The sequence below is a fragment of the Mustela lutreola genome, chromosome 16 (assembly GCF_030435805.1).
Source record: "Mustela lutreola isolate mMusLut2 chromosome 16, mMusLut2.pri, whole genome shotgun sequence".
Lineage (NCBI taxonomy): Eukaryota > Metazoa > Chordata > Mammalia > Carnivora > Mustelidae > Mustela > Mustela lutreola.
The window spans coordinates 13,048,066-13,067,506 of record NC_081305.1 but is presented as its reverse complement, the minus strand read 5'-3'; the positions used below and the strand labels follow the sequence as shown (position 1 = coordinate 13,067,506).

The window sequence follows — 19,441 nt, the reverse complement described above, 5'->3', positions numbered from 1 at the left end:
TATTTTTAAAGGCATTAAATCTGAGCAGCTGGGATTCTAAATTCAGTTTAAGATTTACTAAAAGCCTCCCGAATGTTCTTCCCTGTTGTAGTACATAATTGAGAAGAGACTTAAATTCATTAACATCCAAAACCTGAATATTCTTCAGTATAAACTATTAGAGATATCACTTCACTCTAAGCCCTTTGTACTTTATAAAAATCTGGGCCTCTTTGGTCCAAAGAAATATTGGTTTCTATAGCATGATTTTTAAATACTCAAGAATGAAAGGCAACATTTTTCTAGTTGTAGCTCCTGACTAGCTTGATAAGAAATCTTGTATGTACCATTGAACTTTAAGCCCAGGATGGATTTTACCTGCCTTGTCTGCCACTGTTCTGTATGTCCAGTCCCTAACCATCCTGATACATAATACATGTTAAACTGAATGTAAATCGATTGTGTCCTCAGGAGCAGTCAGAAACCAACACAGGATCCACCCAGGACATAATCGGCCAGTCAGACTTTAATAATAGTGTGACAGAGAGCATCCCTGAAATGTACCGCTCAGAAGAATGTGCTTTTTCCCTGGGGTTTCCAGGCAGGTAGTTGAGAATTAGCTTGCTGATTGTTGAGAAATAAGTTTTCAGAGCAATGGATATTCCAAAAGTGCCGGTGTATCTCCTCTACAGAAAGTCAAAGAAAAGCTGGTGTGCCATGCCATGATCGGGGCACAAAAGGGGAAGAGCTTGGTGATGACTGTGAATATCCTCTGTGAGTTTATAGCGCCACTTATCCAGCTGTCCACGAAACAGCTCATATACCGACTGGAGAAGGTCAGTGTGGCTTGCTGCCCGGGGTGGGTCGGGGAGGGGTCAGCATGTTCACATTTTCATTTTGGAAGCTAAATTAATGGGAAGACTGTTGACACCCACACCCAGCCAGTGTCTTTTAAGCTTCAGAGGCCAATACACATTGAATTAAACCTTCTGAATGTAAACCTACTTTCCTCTGAAATGTAAATTGCTATGGAAATTCTACTTCCACCATTCCTGATTTAGAAGACCAAAGTAAGTGAAGGGGTATTCCAGCACACTAAAAATGCATTTTAGTTGATCTCTTTACTCTAACTAGATTAAATAAACATCACAGTATAGAAAGGGTTGGAGTAGAATTATTGATAATTATAATCAGTAAGAATAGGTGCCACTAGCAACCTCTCTGACCTCAGCCGTAGTAACTTCTTACTAGACACATCGCCGGAGGCGAGGGAAACAAAAGGAAACATAAACTGTTGGGACTTCATCAAGATATAAAGCTTCCGCACAACAAAGGAAGCAATCACAAAACTAAAAGGCAGCCTGTATTTGCAAATGACATATCCGTTAAAGGGTTAGTATCCAAAATCTGTAAGGAACTTATCAAACTCAACACCCAAAGAACAAATAATCCAGTTAAGGCATGGGCAGAAGACATGAATAGACACTTCTGCAAAAAAACACATCCAGATGGCTAACAGACAAAACAAAATATGCCCAACATCACTCAACATCAGGGAAATACAGATCAAAACCACAATGAAATGCCACCTCACACCAGTAAGAACAGCTCAAACTAACACAAGAAACAACAGGTGTTGGTGAGGGTGACGAGAAGGGGGAACCCTCTTACACTGTTGGTGGGAATGCAAGCTGGTGCAGCCACTCTAGAAAACAGAATGGAGGTTCCTCAAAAATAACACTAGAGCTACCCTATGATCCCGCAATTGCACTACTGGGTATTTACCCAAAGGATACAAAAATGCAGATTTGAAAAGGTACACACCCCCCAGTGTTTATAGCAGCATAATCAACAGTAGCTGAACTATTGAGAGAGACCAAATGTCCATCAAATGATGAATGGTTAAAGATGTGATAGATATAGTGGAATATTACTCAGCAATCAAAAAGAATGAAATCTTGCCAGTCATGAAGGCACAGATGGAGCTAGAGTGTATTATGCTAAGTGAAATAAGTCAATCAGAGGAAGACAGATACCATGTGATTTCATAGGTGGAATCTAAGAAACAAAACAGATGAACATATCAGAGGGGGAAAAGAAGAGAGGGAAACAAACCAGAAGAGACTGTTAATGACAGGGAGTAAACTAAGAGTTGCTGGAGGGAGGGGGGTAGGGGATGGGCTGGATGGGTGATGGGCATTAAGGAGGGCACTTCTGAGGAACACTGGGTGTTGTACATAAGTGATGAACCACTGAATTCTACTCCAGAAATCAATATTGCACTGTATGTTAAATAACTAGAATTTAAATTAAAAAAAAAAAAAAAAAAAGAATAGCCACCACTTAACTGAATGGTATCCAGTGGTATCAAGCTGTGCTTCTCACATGCACTTTCCCAGCTGTTTCCTTACGACAATCTGTGCTGTAGCTTCTGTTGTTCCCATGGCACTGTGTGAGGAAATGGAAATGGAAGTTAAGCTGTTATGCAGATCACCTAACACCGCCTGAGAATTATCAGCTTAAACAGATTCACACTCTTTAATTTATGTGGCTATAAATGCCCATGACTTTATATGGCCATTGGGGACATGCAATGAATGGAGGAGGCAGAGGATGGGGAAAGCTGGGAATGCTCGCTGCTTGGTGCAGGGGGTCAGGATGGTGAGGAGGTGGGCGACACATCACAGCAGGATGTCACCTATTCCTAAGCAGACTTCCATCCTAGAATTATGTAAAATCTAAACCAGAGACGTAGAGAATATCTCTTCCAAGCTGAGGACTGTATTGGGGCTGGAAATCTGGTGAACCAGCCTGACATAGTCAAAGCTAAGAGACTGGTTGAGGTTACAGACTAAACAAATTATTAAAATTATATATTTAAGATTCAGTCTTAAACGTGCCATGGAAAAGAGATAAAAGGCTCTGTGAGAACATGTCTTGGAGACATGGCTTTATTTGTACATGTGATCACAGAGGGCTTCCTTCAGCAAGGGCCTCACGCTGAGACTTGAAGGAGAAATAGAAGTGAGTCTGGTGACGAGGGCAGGGCAGAGAATCACAAGCAGAGGGACCAGCACATACAAAGGGCCTGAGTTAGGAAAGAGGTTGGGAGTATACAGAACTAAAAGGTCACCTTAGAGAATGTGCCCAGAATGACGGGAGGGCCATCTAGAGAAAATGGGCAGAGGCCAGATGGGTTTGGCATGACTGGGAGGCATGTTCTTGACTTTGGGTTTTGTTCTGGGTGGCCATTGGAGGGCTATAGGCAGGGAGAGGAGTGACATGGTCAGATGTATTCATTGGAACAGTCATACTGGCTGCCTAATGGAATATTTATCAAGGCCTACCACAAACCAGGCACTGTGTTGAGACTAGGGATAGAACAGTGAGAATAGTCCCTCCCAGATGAACCTCACAGCCAACTGGGAAAACTAAGTATTAATTAAGCTGTTGTTCCATAGCATGGAACATAAGTAATCAAAGCTAGGTCCTGACGTGGTGTCCTACAGATGGACTGAGTTTGGCAGTGCCTAACTGATTATGGAGCAAGCCACCAGGAATCCTTCTGTTACCTGGAGACTCACAGGAGAATGTTCAAGACCATTGTTTCTGGTAGTGGATTCCATTATATTTCGTTCATATTAAACATCTCTTGAGCATCCACCGTAGATAAAGTGCTCTGCTAGGAGAGGAATAAGGGAGCTTATAATCAAGGAGGGGAGGGCAGGTGTACAAGTTCACTTCAAACCAACAGATAATTTGGGGGCACTTACATCATATGGCAGCAAAGACACAGCAAAACCCTGGCTTAATAGGCTAGTGGGGAAAGTAGACTTTGAAGAAGTAGAATAGGGGTTTCAGTTACAGGATGGTCAACTGTAACAAGCTCTATGAGATATATAAAAATTAATACTACACGAGTTCCTGCTTAGTTATTACATTTTCATTGCTCTATCTTAAAATTTTCCTTTTAAAGTAATCAGGAGAGAAATTTATTGGCAACAGCTGCACCAAATTTAATGACATTGCATTTCCTCTAAATTTGGTTATTCAGAGAAAATTCAGCAAATATTTATTGAATATTTTATGCAAGACATTACAGTGTATGTTAAATATGCAGCCTGGTTTCTTATTAGATTTTTTTTGTGAACCTATAAACACTCATAAAAATGTGTGCATAGTGTTCCTTTCCTTCTTTTTATATCCTTAAGCCTTAGGTGTTTTGTTTTTTTTAATTCTTGTTTAAATCTCTGTTATCACTAGAATAAAAGAGCAAATATTTTGAATAAGATAGCAACTTACTGAATTAAGAAACAAATTATCATAACTCTGTGTTCGTTTGCTTTTGCCCTTCTCTTCTTCCCCCCAAATATCGTAACTGTGAACTCTGTTCAACTACTGTGTTTTTCATTATTTCCCACTCACATGTAAGCCCTATCAGGGACAATGAAGAAATGCAACTTTATTAACCAGCATGCACAAGAGGTCTGTTGGTGTTGGTGTTCCGAGTTAATTATGTAACACCCAATTATCTGTCCTGTCTCTTTTGGGGCTCAAGGCAGTGGGTCTGATTTAGGACATTAGATACCAGGACATTAGATATCTGATGATACCAGCCCTGCCTATGGGAAGAATTCTTCTATAACCATTTCCTCAGATTTGATCTACTTTATAACTGTGGTACCACTCATAACCACACAGATAAAGCCACATCTCTGTGGAATTGAAAAGGTCAACTGAAAGTAGCAGCCAGTTTGCTTCATGAAGTCCAGCAGCAAATCCCGTCTCCTGATATGTGGGGAGACAAACAAACAACCCAGAGAGAAGGGGTCATTTTAAAATAGAATGGCTCTGTGTGCATCGACTCCTTGTCATCACTAACCTCTAAATGGCCTCTTGCCAAAACCAACCAAGTATGGCTTCTTCACGTCACGGCTTCCTGAGGTGACAGCGCTGTCTGAAGGAAGGTCACTGGGTAGTTAGCCTTTGTATGGCCCCAACATGCTGCATCATCCATTCCCCAGACTGTATTATGTCATCTGCAAATACAAGGTGAAGCCCGTACCTGTATTAGAGGGAGGGAAACAATGGCTGGCATCTCGTGCCAAGTGCCAGACTGAACCCCTGAAAGAACTCTGGGCGTGCACAGGGGACCAGTGGAGTACAACGAAGGCAGAGGAGGCTTAAGCCAGCTGTTAAGGACTGAATGTTTGTGTCCTCCTGAACCCTCGACCCCAGATTCATAGACTGAACTCCTAGTCCTCAGAGTGGTGATGCTGGAGGTGGGGCCTTTGGGAGGTAATAAGTCGTGAAGACAGAGCCCTCAGGAATGGGATGAGTGCCCTGAAATTCGAGACAAGAGAGATGATCTCCCTCTCAGCCATGTGAGAAGACAGCCGTCTAAGCCAGACACCAGATCTGCTGGCACCTTGATCTTGGACTCTCTAGCCTTCAGAACTCTGAGACATCAATGTCTGTCGCTTAAAGCACCCTGTCTATGACATTCATTATAGCAGCCCAAACTGACAGAGACATCACCGGCCCTGGCTCCCTGAGCCCCTCCGAGCTAGAACCAGGGGACAGGGACCACAGTAGAAGGAAGACTGTGTCAAACAAAGAAGCAGGGACAGAGTCTGACCAAAATATAAGATCAGAAGGATTTAACTGAGATTGGAACAAGGAGAAAAAGCAAATCAAAACAATGAGGGCTGGTGAAAACAGGCTAGAGTTGTGGGCACGATTGGTGGAAGGCTCTCTTCAGAAGCCGGAGACTGAGCTTGTGGTTACCTCCTGCTGATATTAAAGGATACCCTTTCCACAGCACACAAGAAATAACATGGGCTCCCACATCAGAACGAGAAAAATGTTCAGCTAAAGATGCTGAACATTTCTGATGCTTTCTCCAGTTGAAAAACTAAATTTGATGTGTCTAAGAAAGTGAAGAAAAGCTTCTAAATCAACTATCCCAGTCTTACCAGGAAAAATGTACAGGAAATGGTTGTGAACATTTGTCACTGTAACAATATATTGCAAACATATAAATTTTTGCAACTTGGATATTTTAAGCATAGAAGAAATATTGTAAAAGGAAAATGTTCTGTTCATTATAATGAGGCAGGGTTCTTCTACAAGATATCACTAATTTATTAAATTTTGTTTTATGATACTAGAAACCTATAGTAACAGTACTATCGAGAGGCATGGCTTGTATAGGTGTGTTTACCCTGGTAACAAAAGAATAAGAAATCTAATCCGTGTTTTCTGGCTTACGTAAGTTCATTTATCAATAGTCCACTGTAAATTCCAAATGATTCATTTAAATCCGCCCAAGAGAAAAAGGCAGCGAGCAAGGATGGGTAGGAAATGCTAATTTTACTGTTAACAATGAACATGAGACTTTGGCTGCTAAAGGCTTACTATTTTTGCCATAACTCGCTTTCCTCTTTTTCCTCTTTTGCAGAAACCTAACACTATCCTGGAACCTGATTACCAGCCCTTGGTTATAAAGAACATTTCCACCCTGCCCGTGAATGTGTTACTTTCAACAAGCGGACCCTTCTTTATCTGCGAGACTGATAAATCTCCCCTGCCATTAATTCCTGAGGTAAGTTGACAGAAGGCTGTCCTAACGAGCTCCTGGGAGAGTTGTGTGTGTGACAAAGGCAGAGATGTCAGTATACTACCTAATTTCCGTCTAGACAAATAGAAAGAATTCAAGAAACAAAGAGGGAAGAATATAGATACTTTGAAATGTCATAAACTCCGATGTCAACCAACTGTTATTAACAGTGCAAGAACTTTGGCTCATTATGATGACCCTTCATTCCTGCCTATTGGAATCTTCAGAAAACAGTGACTTCCCACTGATGACATTAGAGATCTTTTAATTCTACTTTCTCAAATCGGACCAAAACTCCCTACTCTAGCCAACAGGAAGTAGCTAAAACCAGTCCCTAGACCAGAGAGCCCATCTCCAGATACTAAGAAATCCAAACTGGGCCAAAGGAGAAGGCTGTGAGCTTACCGAGCCCCCGGTCTGAGGCAGGACGCAGTGTTCTCTAAATATCCCTAAAGGATCACCGCTGTGCTTCTTTGCTGGGCATGAGGACGCCAGTGGAAATGGTCAGGCCATAGGGCAGGTGGCACAGAAGAGCCGTGGGGAAGGAGGGAAGGAGAAACCAGATCCACACACCGCTGTGCTCAGCTTCCCAGGCTAGGGAGACAGCTCATGAAGGAGTGACATAAAGGAGGAAGGGAGGCCAGGCAGTGACAGTGCGACCTCAGAAGAGGGAACCTATGACTGAAGATTTGCAGTGAGACTCACTCAGGGAAATGGATCCTGGGGGGAGCGGGGGTACAGAACTGCTTAGGGAGAGGGTTGTCTACGGTTCCCAGCTGGTGGCTGTAAACTGCATGACCACACTCCCCTCCCCACCCCCAATTCTTTACTGGGTTACCTTCAAGCCTGAGCTGGAGGGGAAAAAAAAAAAAAAAAAAAAAAACAGCTAAGATCTTTGAACAGAGGAATAAAATACAGAAGAGGCAGAAGAAAAACCTACTGCCAGGGAACCTACACAAGGAGGAGGACCAAAAGTATAAATGTTGTTCTCTACAGTCTCAAAGAAATGATAGATGGTATGACCTATCTTTAAAAAAAAAAAAACTTAAAGATGAGATACAAGAGTTCTAAGTGGAGACAAAGACTAAACTCAGAGCAAAGGAGAACAAGTGGGATGACAAAATGGAAATTCAGACATGACCAGCTTTCTCAGTCTAGGTGGTAGATCAGACCCACTCTCTTGTCCCTCCTGAAACCTTAAGATAAAAGTAGAAATGATCAGAAGGAAAGAAGCCCAGAACAATAAAATCAAGTGAGAAGAGGATAGAGATAACCAAATAATAAGAGATTTGAACAAATTCTAGAAGAGAGAGTGAGGATGGAATGGGTTGACAAAAAGCCACAAAAACCTGCATTCTAGAAAGTTCTCCAGTGAAATCTCAAAGATGTTGGAGTCATTCAGCCTAAATAGCCTGAGATCAGAGGTAAGAAGTGTGAAGCAAGCACTAGAAATAGAGGAGGTCCACGGGCACTAGACAGCTGTCCCTCCTGACCCCACACAAAAAATGTGGGCAGCTGGCTCTTATCCTAAGACCTAAAGATAAGTGCTCTTTCCCAGAGAAACTGGTAAAAATGTCAGGGGAAATTTGATGTTTCTAGTGTGAGTTTCACCCCTTCGGCATTATGCCTGGCATCTGGGGTATGTCCACAACTTGATCATCCCGTCTCTGCCCAAGGAAGCTGCTCCATGGACCAGCCCCATAATACGAATTGAGATGTGACAGCCTCTGGATTGTTGGGATGCCAGGTTGGGTCAGGAACTACCGCTTCTTGTAGTAACTCTTAAAGTGCAGTCTGACCTTTCATATTATTTGCATGTATAACTTTAATAAAAGCATATGTACAGTTTAAAAAAATAAAGAGCCCCTACAAATCAATAGGTAAAATACCAACAGCCCATTAGGAAAATAGACAAGGGAAATGAACAGAGTTCACCGAAAGAAAAATAAAGCAGTTCTTAAACATGGAAATGTGCTCAACTTTAATTACATTAGATGAAATGAAATTCAAATTACGATGAAACACATTTTTTTTCCTATCAGATTAGCAAAGAGCAAAAATTGGGTAGTTTTCTGTGTTGGGAAGGCTTGTGGAAACAGTGTTGGGAAAGGTATACATCAGGTGATATGGCTACAGCTGTGAAAATTTAAATTTTAAATTTTAATTTAAAATTTTAAATGCCCATACCCTTTGATCTACTTCTTCTATTGCTAAGAATTTACCCTTCAGCTGAATTTACCCTTCAGCAAGGATATTCACTGAGGCATTGATAATAAGAGCAAAATATTGGGAGCCAAAATCTATCAGTAGGAGATTGGTTAAGTCAATGTTGGCAGAATTTTATGATAGAATAAAATGCTGCTACAAGGCAACTCCATACGCACTGATGGGTGATCTCCCAGTGGCAAAAGCAAGTGGTGAAAGAGGAGTGCACAGTATGCGCTCATGTGTATAAAAAATTTTAAAAATACGTACCTGAACATGATTATCTATTCATACAATATGTCCAACAGGGATAAGCAAGACACTTGTGACCTTGATTACTTCAGGGAAGGGGAACTAGTTGGCTTGAATAAGAGGTTTTGATTTTTTAAAGTAAGTCCATACCTTGTCCTGGGACAGAATGTTATGAAATACTCAACAGGGAGACATATCTTAGTGAAGTTCCTGGTCTTACTGAGACCCACAGAGTTCTATGGTCTCTAAGCAGAAAAGAAAGGGCCCATCAAGGGAGAAGTTTAGACTCAGCACAGACTTCTCCATGATAATACTTAATGCCGGATGACAAGGGAGCAATTACTACAGAGTTTTCCAAGAAAGAGCAACCCAGCTACCGTCTTTTGAGCATAAAGACAACAGGCAGACACTCTCAAAATGCGAGAATCAATGAACACAGCATTCAGACAACTGGGGCCAATGAAATACAACAGGAGAAAGAACACACAATGCAGGAGAAGAACCGAATAAAGCACTCGGCAATGGAAAAGCCTCGAAGGGAAAGACTGGTGGGAAGCACTGAGCCCATTCAGCTGTAGAACTGGGACTACACGACTTTGGTGGTTATGACTTGGGAGCAGAACGTTTGAAAGCTCTACATTTAAAAAGGAACACTACAGCCAATAAAAACTGGGAGATGCAGGGAGCATAAGTGTGTTGATATTTCCTTCCTTTTTACAGGCGGCCTCAGTAAGCTATTATCTAAATTTGAAACTGCTTAATACTTAGCTATCTTCTTGATCACAAAGTAGTAATCGGCATTCATATACCATACTTGCACTGTGTGCCAGGCACCGCTCTGAACACATTACATAAATATTAACTCATTTTAGCCTCTTAAAAAAAAGTAGGGACTGGGACGCCTGGGTGGCTCAGTTGGTTAAGCAGCTGCCTTCGGCTCAGGTCATGATCCCAGAGTGCTGGGATCGAGTCCCATGTCGGGCTCCCTGCTCGGCAGGGATCTTGCTTCTCCCTCTGCCTCTGCCTGCCACTCTGTCTGCCTGTGCTTGCTCTCTCTCCCTCTCTCTCTGATAAATAAATAAAATCTTGAAGAAAAAAAAAAAAAGTAGGGACTGTTATTACCCCTATTTCACAGATAGAGAAGCTGAGGTCTAGGAAGTCTAGGCAGCTTTCCTCATATTCACAGACCTGGTAACTGGCAGAAGACAGATTTGGACCCAAGCAGTCTGGCTCCAGAGTCAGAATACTTTTTTTCAGGTGGTTTTTGTTTTTGTTTTTAGGAAAAACCCAAATACTTAAAAAATTAGTCTAATTTCATTTTTTGTAAAAATCATATTTACCCATCCGTTCTGTCTGGACTCATGTTTAAAAAACGTTAACTCTGAGAAATAACATGTGGTGACATTGTAGATGAGTTTCTCCTTTCTCTTCTTTGTGCTTTTACACATAATGCAGCCTTCTGCAGCTGTGTATCGTTTCTACAAAACGACAAAGGGGAGAAAGCCTTCAAGTCGATCTTTGAAGATTTGGAAATGGCAGGCATCGTAGTCACTCATGCTGGACATGGCGGCAGCTGCAGGAATGCACTGTCGCTGTGCCCTGGCCACCTGCGCAGGGGGCCGGCCATGCTCGCGGATGGGATGAACTGACTGAAGGGTCCCTGGCCTTCCTCTGGTTCTTGAGTCAGGTGGTTGGCTTTAGCCACCGAAGCCATCTAATCCTGTCACACTGAGGTGCTCAGGGAAAGACCTGAACCCTCGAACTCCCAACTCCGCAGAGAGGCAAGAGCTCTGTAAAACACTCAGTCCTGCCTCCGACTGCCTTGACTGCCTTGGGGCGCTTTCTGCAAAACCAGGAGGTGCCTTTCCTGCGGATTAACTGTGGGAATTGAGCAACTCCTAGGAAAGCCAACTGGTAGCCAGGCTTTGTATCCTAAGGTGTTCCAGTGACCTTGGCGGCAAGGAACACATGAGGATTTGCATCAGAGAGAGAAAAGGATAAACACCGTCAACTAAACAAACTCTGCCAAGCTCCCAAGTGTCATTTTAAGTTGAATGGAAAACAGCAGAAAGTAGCTAACACTGTGCTTAAGAGTTAGAATTGCAGACAGGAGTAAAGAAATGAAATTGCCTCATCCATCCCTTTCTGGGTCACCTGCTCCCGAGCCCCTCCCCCAGGGCTTTTTAAACATTTCTTAAGCAGCAGATTTTTCCCACTTGTCTAGGAAGAGCATTTTAAAATCTAACTCATTTTCAGTTAAGAGTATTTTATAATAGTTACTCATTGCAGACTTTCCCTTTTGCAACTCCTCAATCCTTGTCACTCCACAACTATTACCAAAATCCTTTCCTTCAGATGATTCTTATCCAGATTCTCCTTGCTTTTGTTTCCAACTAATAAAATATGTGTGTGTGCCTTTATGTATATAAAATACCTATAGTTATCGATATAGTATAGATATCTATATAGATTTAGATATACTAGCTATTTAATTATGCATAGGTGTGAACATATAATTAGGGACCAAAGAAGTGTGGATATATATGCATTTCATACTAATCTGTGTGTACAGATGTGTGCATCTGTGTTTGTGTATGTGTATGAATACATAGAGATCACTTTGTTGTCCTGTTTCATGGAGCTTGTTGGAAATGCACAGTACAAAAGTTAGTAACTCCCCATTATCTTGCTTGTAGCCCATTAAACTGGAGATTGATGGAGAAAAAAAGTTGCTGGTCAAATTCGACCCTTCCTACAGAAACGATTTGAACAACTGGGTGGCAGAAGAGATTCTAGCGATCAAATACATAGAGCACCCCCAAGTAGACAGCCTGAACCTGCGGGGAGAAGTGAACTACCCCAACCTCAGCTTTGAGACCATGGAGCTGGATTTCGGCTGTATCCTGAATGACACCGAGGTCATTCGATACGTGACAATCACCAACTGCAGCCCCTTGCTGGTGAAGTTCCGCTGGTTCTTCCTGGTGGACGACGAGGAAAATCAGATCAGGTACCACGTGCCCGGCAGTCCCTCACAGCCCTTCTCTGCTGGTCATTCTCCTCTCCTGCAGGCTTTGCACTGGGTTTCCTGAATTCCGTGTGCTGGTCTTTCGAGTTTCAGTTCCGACAGCTAATTATTAACAGAAAGAACAAAGGGCCTCAAATCGTTGTTTAATCCTAGATTTTCGAACAGGAAGAGCAGATAAAACATCTTTGAAAACACCAATTACCCCCAGATTAGCAGCACAATATCCATAAGCCTGCTTTAATTTTGAATCAAGTGGTTGGATCATTAGAAATTCGCCGCTAAAAAAAATGAAGTCTTGATAGCATTCTCTTAAGCATTTCAAACCCAAAGCATGAAATCAAGGATTACGATACAGGGAATATGTGCTGCACTGAGCTCCACGCTCTACATATTTCAGTGGGTTTCGGTCTACCCCATATATATGCACACGTGTCCATGCAGACATATATATCTGCTCAAGGCAGTGGGAGGTGGTGAGTGCCAGAAGAGGAAAGCCGTCTTCACAATATTTGGATTTCGAAGTGTCTCTCTGTTCAATTAACAGCTAAATCCAAACTTAATTTGGAAAACACTCCTTAAAAGAATATAAACAGCCTGTTTCAGGCCTCAGGAACATTTTCTTGGGAGTCCAAAGCCGCCTCCTTGGATGTTCAGCCAGCTCTGTGTTCGGCACCTGAACGTCCAGTAGCCACTCTGAGTAGGGAAGGCTCATGTTGTTTCCTCGGCTTGTCGGTACTTCCCGTATGCAGCCCTCATCTTGTAGATGACAGCCAGCTTTCCCCTTCCCTTGCTTGTTACCACGGTAACCACTGCTTGCTCTGGATGTCTTCTGAAGACATCTAATAGCATTGAAGCCGGGCCGGGGCCGGAACGACGGGCCCTGCTCATTAGGTGCCAAGGACTGTTTCAGTTTGGGATGAAATCAGCCAACCTGACCTAATGAGCTTTGAATACCAGATTCTGTGAAGTTATTTTTGATGTAACATAGCGACATGAATTTATTCTATCTGGGAGCAAGGGACATGCTTTGTTTCTTTCTCATTTTTGAGAGGCCATTTCCATAATTAAAATAATGGTGCTTTGAAAATGTGCTTGACCAATACTGGAGATGATATGCTTAATTTTTCATGGGTTTAAATATCTTTTTAACCATTTACCCCTCTGTCTTCAGGATCTTCCTATATCTCAATATCGAACTTTTGCTTATAATTCATTTGTTCATTCATTCACTCAGGAAACATTTGGTAAGTGACTCTTACACATCAGGCAGTGTGTGAGGTGTGAGGGATATAAAAGTAAGACATTACCCCGGGCCTGAGGCTCTTGGGGAAGCGGAGGGAACATGTGATCACACCAGACTCTGAGGAAGGACAGAGCGGGGATGACAGCCCAGAGGGATCCAAGAAGGCTGTCCTGAGAAGCACATTTCAGTGTCTCCGGCAGAGCCACGAGGAAACACTCTGCCTCACAGGAATAGCATGTTTATGTTGCTGGGGTTCATGGATTCCATTCTGTCACAAGTGACAGGAAACCTGATCCCAAACAAAAACAAAAAGGAAAGGACATTCACTGGTTCTTACAACTCAAAAGTCCAGATTCACTCTGGCTTCCGGCCCAGCTGAAAGCGAGGCTCAAACAGTGTCACCGGACCCAGGCGTCCCACCCCCCCAGCTCTGCGCTCTCGTGTGTGAGCCGAGTTCTCAGGCCAGCTTTTCTCCCCTGGCCCGCATGTGTCTGCTAACACTCCTGGGGCTGCATCCTTGCAGGTCTGAGCTCCCAGAAAGGAACATTAGGCCTTGTACCAGAACTCTCTGGAGATTCACTCTGATCGGACCAACTCAGTCCCATTTCCTGTCCCCTCCCCAAGTCAGTGGCTCCACGGAGGGCGAAGCACTGATCCGCGCGGGCCTGGGCCATCTACCCCACACCAAGGGCTGCCGTGGTGACCTCAGAACCGCATGGACTGAATGGGGTAGGAGTGGGGCAGATCTGCGGGCAAGGGCAAGGATGCATCTACCTACAGTGTCCGCAGAGGGCCGTCAGCGCGCCTGCTGTGCAGACCTCACCGGCGGGGGGAGAAGCCAGGGAGAAGTCTGGGCTCTAGATCGACAGTCGTGTGTGAGAGGCATGGTGTCCAGGATGAGGAGTTCAGACTTTTTTTTTTTTTAAAGATTTTATTTATCCACTCAACAGAGAGAGAGAGATCACAAGTAGGCAGAGAGGCAGGCAGAGAGAGAGGGGGAAGCAGGCTCCCTGCTGAGCAGAGAGCCCGATGTGGGGCCCGATCCCAGGACCCCGGGATCACAACCTGAGCTGAAAGCAGAGGCTTTAACCCACGGAGCCACCCAGGAGCCCAGGAGTTCAGACTTTTGAAAGTAATGGGGAGATTTGTAATCAAGAAGCAACAAAGTCAGCTTTTTTTTTTTTTTTTTTCTTCAGAAAGAAAACTCCTCCTCATTCAACATAACTCCCCAACCCTCCTTCAGAAACACCTGCCTTCCTTGCTTTGAATAACAGGGCGCTCTCCTGCTTCCCAGCTTCACCCCTCGACCTTCCAGTCCTTCTCACCCAGGAACAGGGGCGCCGTGTGGGGGGCGCAGGGCTTCCTTCCAGGCCCCACTCTTCTGGCGAAGGCGGTTAGCCCCTGCCGCCGGGGCGCCCCTGCCTCTCCACCTGGACCCTCTGCTGCGTCCCAAGAGCCTCTCCTTCTTGACGTCTCCTCGTGGGTGTTTCCCGGGTGGCTCGTGCCTAACGTGGCCCATGCCACAGTCGGACTCTTCGCTGGCCCCTCCCTGCCTCTCCTCCGGGGCCCCCCATCGCCAAGAGCGACAGCGCTGTCCTGAGAGGCATCCAGAATCCTCTCGGTCCCTAACCTCACTCAGCAACCCATCACCAGGTGCTACTCATCTGCCTTCTCAGACCCATCCTTCCCATTTCCATGGTGATTGTCCTAGTCCGGGCGCCGTCCTCTCTTCCCTAGACTGTGTTGATGCCCCCAGCCAGGCTTCATCACCCCCCCAGGTAGCCAAGTGATGAACAGATCATGGCCCGGGTTTTCAGCCTTCAGTGAGCACCCGTGCTTCTTAGGATGAAGTACAGAATACCTACTGTGCTCGGTTAGTCTCCGCGTGGGCCCTCCCTGTGTTCCTCCTGGCTTCTCACTTCACTCTGCCCTCCCCATGCCAGCCCCTTTCCCGTCCGGTGCGTTCCTGCCTAAGCCCGTGCTCTCTACTGCAAGCTCTTCCCATGCCCCGCCTCACCAGCCCCTGCTCCCTTGTCAAGTCTCAGCCCCAGGAGGCTTCCATGGAGACCCTTCCCTACTGACCTCTCCTGTCATAGACTCTGGTAGCCCATCTCCTCCGGGACACATCACACTTATAATTATGGCTCAGCGTCTGACGTCCCAGCGGGCCCTTCAAACCCTGGAGGCCAGGGAACTCCTCTGTCCTGTCCCCTCTGGATCCCACAGCCCAGCACAGAGTGGACAGCACAGAGTAGATCCTCAAAGGGTATTTTCTAATCAGTGACTGCTCCTGCCTTGCCGGGTATTTGTGGCAAGGTAGAATCATTTCATCACTGATTAAAGATTCTTTTCTGTTGGCTTCTTGGCATCTGTCAAATGGAAAGGTTCAAGGGATAAATGTCACCTTGATTAGAAAAAAAAAAATGCCACTTACCTTTTAGACAGGCTTTCCCTGCAGACAGTCTGAAAAAACACAAGCCACTCATTGGCTAAAGGTCCCTTTTATCAGGTGTCCCAACACTAACCTTTCTTTTCCAATTAGAATTCTCCTAAGCCTCACCTTTAGTAAGAGAAACAGAAGCTTGGAAGACGATGCCCAGACACTCTCACCATCTCTCCCTGTCACACACATGTGTACACACACGCGTGTGTGCATGGGTGTGACTTTGCAGGCAATCCTGACCGGGCCATTTAAAGTGTCTGTCTTGTTTGAGCATTGTTTTTTTCCAAGTTGCCCCTCATGTCACATAAAAGAACAAAGAAAGAAACCACATGGACAGGCATGCTAAGAAAGCGCTGTCTCAGAGGAAAGCCAGGCACTGTCTTAGACTCCTGCTCCTCCCCGTGAGTTCATGAGCGTGACTGGGTTCTGGACTCCGGTGCTGACTGGCCAGGCCATGTGTACACACACGCATCATGAGGAAGCTGGGGTGAAAATTAAGGCATGGGTGTGTCTGTGGTTAAGAGCCAGCAGTAGGAACATGCCCCTTGGGTCTGTCTCTTTGGCAGGACCGCTCAGCTGGTAGAGAACATGCCACTTCATGGCATCTGCGGGAAAGACACACCCAGGGCAGCCCACACGTGAAGCAGCCTTTACCCCTTGGAAGCCAGAGAGAGCCACGTGGATGCCGGCTCAGCTGCTGTCTCTGCTCCAGCTCAGGGCCACAGAGCTGAGGCAATGCTGAGACTAGAGCATGTGGCCAAGTGGTCTCCAGTGACACTGTGGCCTTTTAAAAAAAAAAAAATTATTTTTTAATTTAAATTCAATTAATTAACATTTAGCGTATTATTAGTTTCAGAGGGGGAGTTCAGTGATTCATCAGTCTTCTACCCAGTGCTCACTACAGCAGGCCCTCCTTAATGCCCATCACCCGGGTACCCCATCCCCTCACGCCCCTCCCCTCCAGTAACCCTCAGTTTGTTGCCTATGATTTAGAGTCTCTTATGGTTTGTGTGCCTCTCTGACTTCATCTTCTTTTATTTTTTCTTCCCTTCCCCTAGGATCCTCGCTTTGTTTATTAAATCCCACATGAGTGAAATCATACGGTGATTGTCTTCTTCTGATTTAGTTATTTTACTCAGCATAATACCCTCTAGTTCTATCCATGCCGTTGCAAATAGCAAGATTTCAATTTTTGATGGCTGCATAGTATTCCATTATCTATCTATCTATCTATCTATATATATATATACCACATCTTCTTTATCCATTGATCTGTTGATGGACATCTGGGATCTTTCCATGGTTTGGCTATTGTGGACATAGCTGCTATAACCATTGGGGTGCAGGTTCCCCTTCAGATCACTCTATTTGTATCTTTGGGGTAAATACCCAGTAGTGCAATTGCTGGGTCATAGGGTAGCTGTATTTTCAACTTTTTGAGGAACCTCCATGCTGTTTTCCAGAGTGGCTGCACCAGCTTGCATTCCCACCAACGGGATAGGAGGGTTCCCCTTTCTCCAGTGTGGCCTTTTTGTTTCCAAATCAGATCATAAATAAGTAAATCAAGCACAGTGCTGAGGCGCAGAGCCCTGCAGCAAAGGAACGTGTGTAGTTCTCACGTTGATTCTTCTGCGAGGAGCATCGGTTGTCCAACACCGTGATTGGAAAAGGAAGGTGGAAGGACTGGGAGGAAGGTAGGGGGAGCCTCATTTCTGGATGCTTCCGTCTGTCTCCATCATTCCTCAATTTCTCTTGCCCCCAAAGTGGAACTGTTCTAAGACATATTAGCGGTCACTAGGGTCCTGGGCTGTGGGGTCGGACATGGCTGGTTAGAATCCGGGCTCTGTCCTGGCCATATGACCCCATGCTCCGGTTCACTTCTCTGTAAAGTGCAGATAACGTAGACGCCTAAAAGAGCTGTCGTGACGATTGAATGAGATGTGTGTGTGAAGGGCACGTGTCCCCGAGATAAAAAAGAAAATCTGAAACTGGCGGCTGGCTTTCCGTTCTCCAGGGGTCGCTTCCTTTCCTTCATTCCTTCACACCAAGTGCCACTAAGCAAAGCACCCCCTGGGACCCTAAAGCCTTGGAGCTACAGGGTCCTTAGACACCAAGATGACGGACCCAGACCCCTTTCTTTCTGACAAAGGGTAGAAAATCCTTTTCCGGTGCCGGGCTGTGTTCACCAAGGCTGAAGCCAGGCAGCCCGGTGCACCTCCCTGTCCTCTTCAGCCCACCCCTCCACAGCCAGGTTCTTTAGTTTTCTTTTGAAACAAAAACAGCTTTATTGATTGCTTGGGGGCACGCCCCAGGCATCCTTCTGTGCGGCTGTCCCACGCTGCTCAGCGAGGCCTGGACTCCCCTACCAGCAGAGCTCTTGAAGTTGTGCCTGTCCTGTGATACATGCTCAGTAAATGCCCGCCCCGACAGACACTCCTTTACTGAGGAAACCGAGGCGATTAATGTTAATTAATGTTCATTCATTAAATGTTAATACCAGACCATGTTTGAGAAGCAGCATCCCAGGGGTGGCTTTGAGACCTTTTTCCTGAAATCAGTCTGAAGCCTGAAGCCTGAGGGCTGCAAGTGCCTCTCTGTGGCCTAAGCTTCAGTCCCTTCCATAACTATCCCTCTCTGTTCCCCACCAGCCCTGCATGCCTCAGAATGCGCATTCACCGTTTTTTTTTTCTTTTCCACCTCCCAGAGAAGTTTGGATAAGCAATAAAAGCAAGCAGGGAGCCCTGGCACAAGAGGAAACGCAGCTCTGATGAAGGAGCAGAAGGGGCAAAGTGGGAAGAGAAGCGGTGGCCTCAGCTGGCCTTGAACCAAGGTCAGGCAGTGTCACCTGGCCCTCCCGTCTCTCCCACCTCAGTTGTGGCCTCAGCTGGCACAACGCCGAGTCAAGCTCGAAGCCCTTCCAGGCCCCCTTTTTTCTTCCTTAAGTCTCCCCAACCTGTGTCTGAGCCAGGGTAATTTCACAGCCCAAGGAATGGAGCCAGTGGGAATGCGGGCTAGCCTCCACACCCTCCTCCGCACATCACCATCAACTAGTGGCTTCAAACAAAATCATGTTATTTTCTTTCCGTTCGGGAGGTCAAGAGTCTGAATCCATTTCACCGGGCCGAAGCCAAGTGTGGACACGGCCAGGCTCCCTCTACTCCCTCCAGGGGCTCCGGGGAAAATCTAGGAATATCCCCCTTCTTGCCCTTTCTGGCTTCCAGAGCTGCATTCCTGGCATTCCTTGGATCCTGGCCCCTTCCTCCATCCTCAAAGCCCACAGCAGTGTCTTCTCATCATTCTCGCTCTGCTGAGATCACCACATGCCCTTCGCTACTCTCGGCAGGCGAGTCACGCTCTGCCTCCCCCTTGCAAGGACACCTGTGATTATACCATTGGCCTCCCCCAGATCCATCGCCCCGTCTCAAGACTTTACTTAATCACATCTGCAAAGTCCCTCTTTTGCTACCCCAGGAAACATTCACAGGTTGAGGAGATTCCAACAGGGACATGGAGAGAAGGCCCCTTATTCAACCTACCAGACTCCCCGACTCTGCCGGCCCCAAGCACTCATGCTTCCTCCACTCTCTGCCAGTCCAAATTGGCTTCTAAAAATGGATTTTTCAATACTGACTACCTTATAATGCCAGAAGGAACTTTTTGGTTCTAATTTTT

At 45.3% G+C, this 19,441-nt stretch overlaps 1 protein-coding gene across 3 annotated transcripts in view; it reads left to right on the top strand.

Annotated features, from left to right (window-relative positions):
- Positions 1 to 19,441, top strand: part of HYDIN (HYDIN axonemal central pair apparatus protein) — a 385,540-nt gene that overhangs the window by 225,838 nt on the left and 140,261 nt on the right. For all 3 annotated transcript variants that reach the window (XM_059150954.1, XM_059150956.1, XM_059150955.1), the window contains 3 exons: positions 672 to 815; positions 6,440 to 6,583; positions 11,752 to 12,065. In XM_059150954.1, coding sequence (XP_059006937.1) covers positions 672 to 815; positions 6,440 to 6,583; positions 11,752 to 12,065 — 602 coding nt within the window. The remainder of the gene's footprint in view (positions 1 to 671; positions 816 to 6,439; positions 6,584 to 11,751; positions 12,066 to 19,441) is intronic.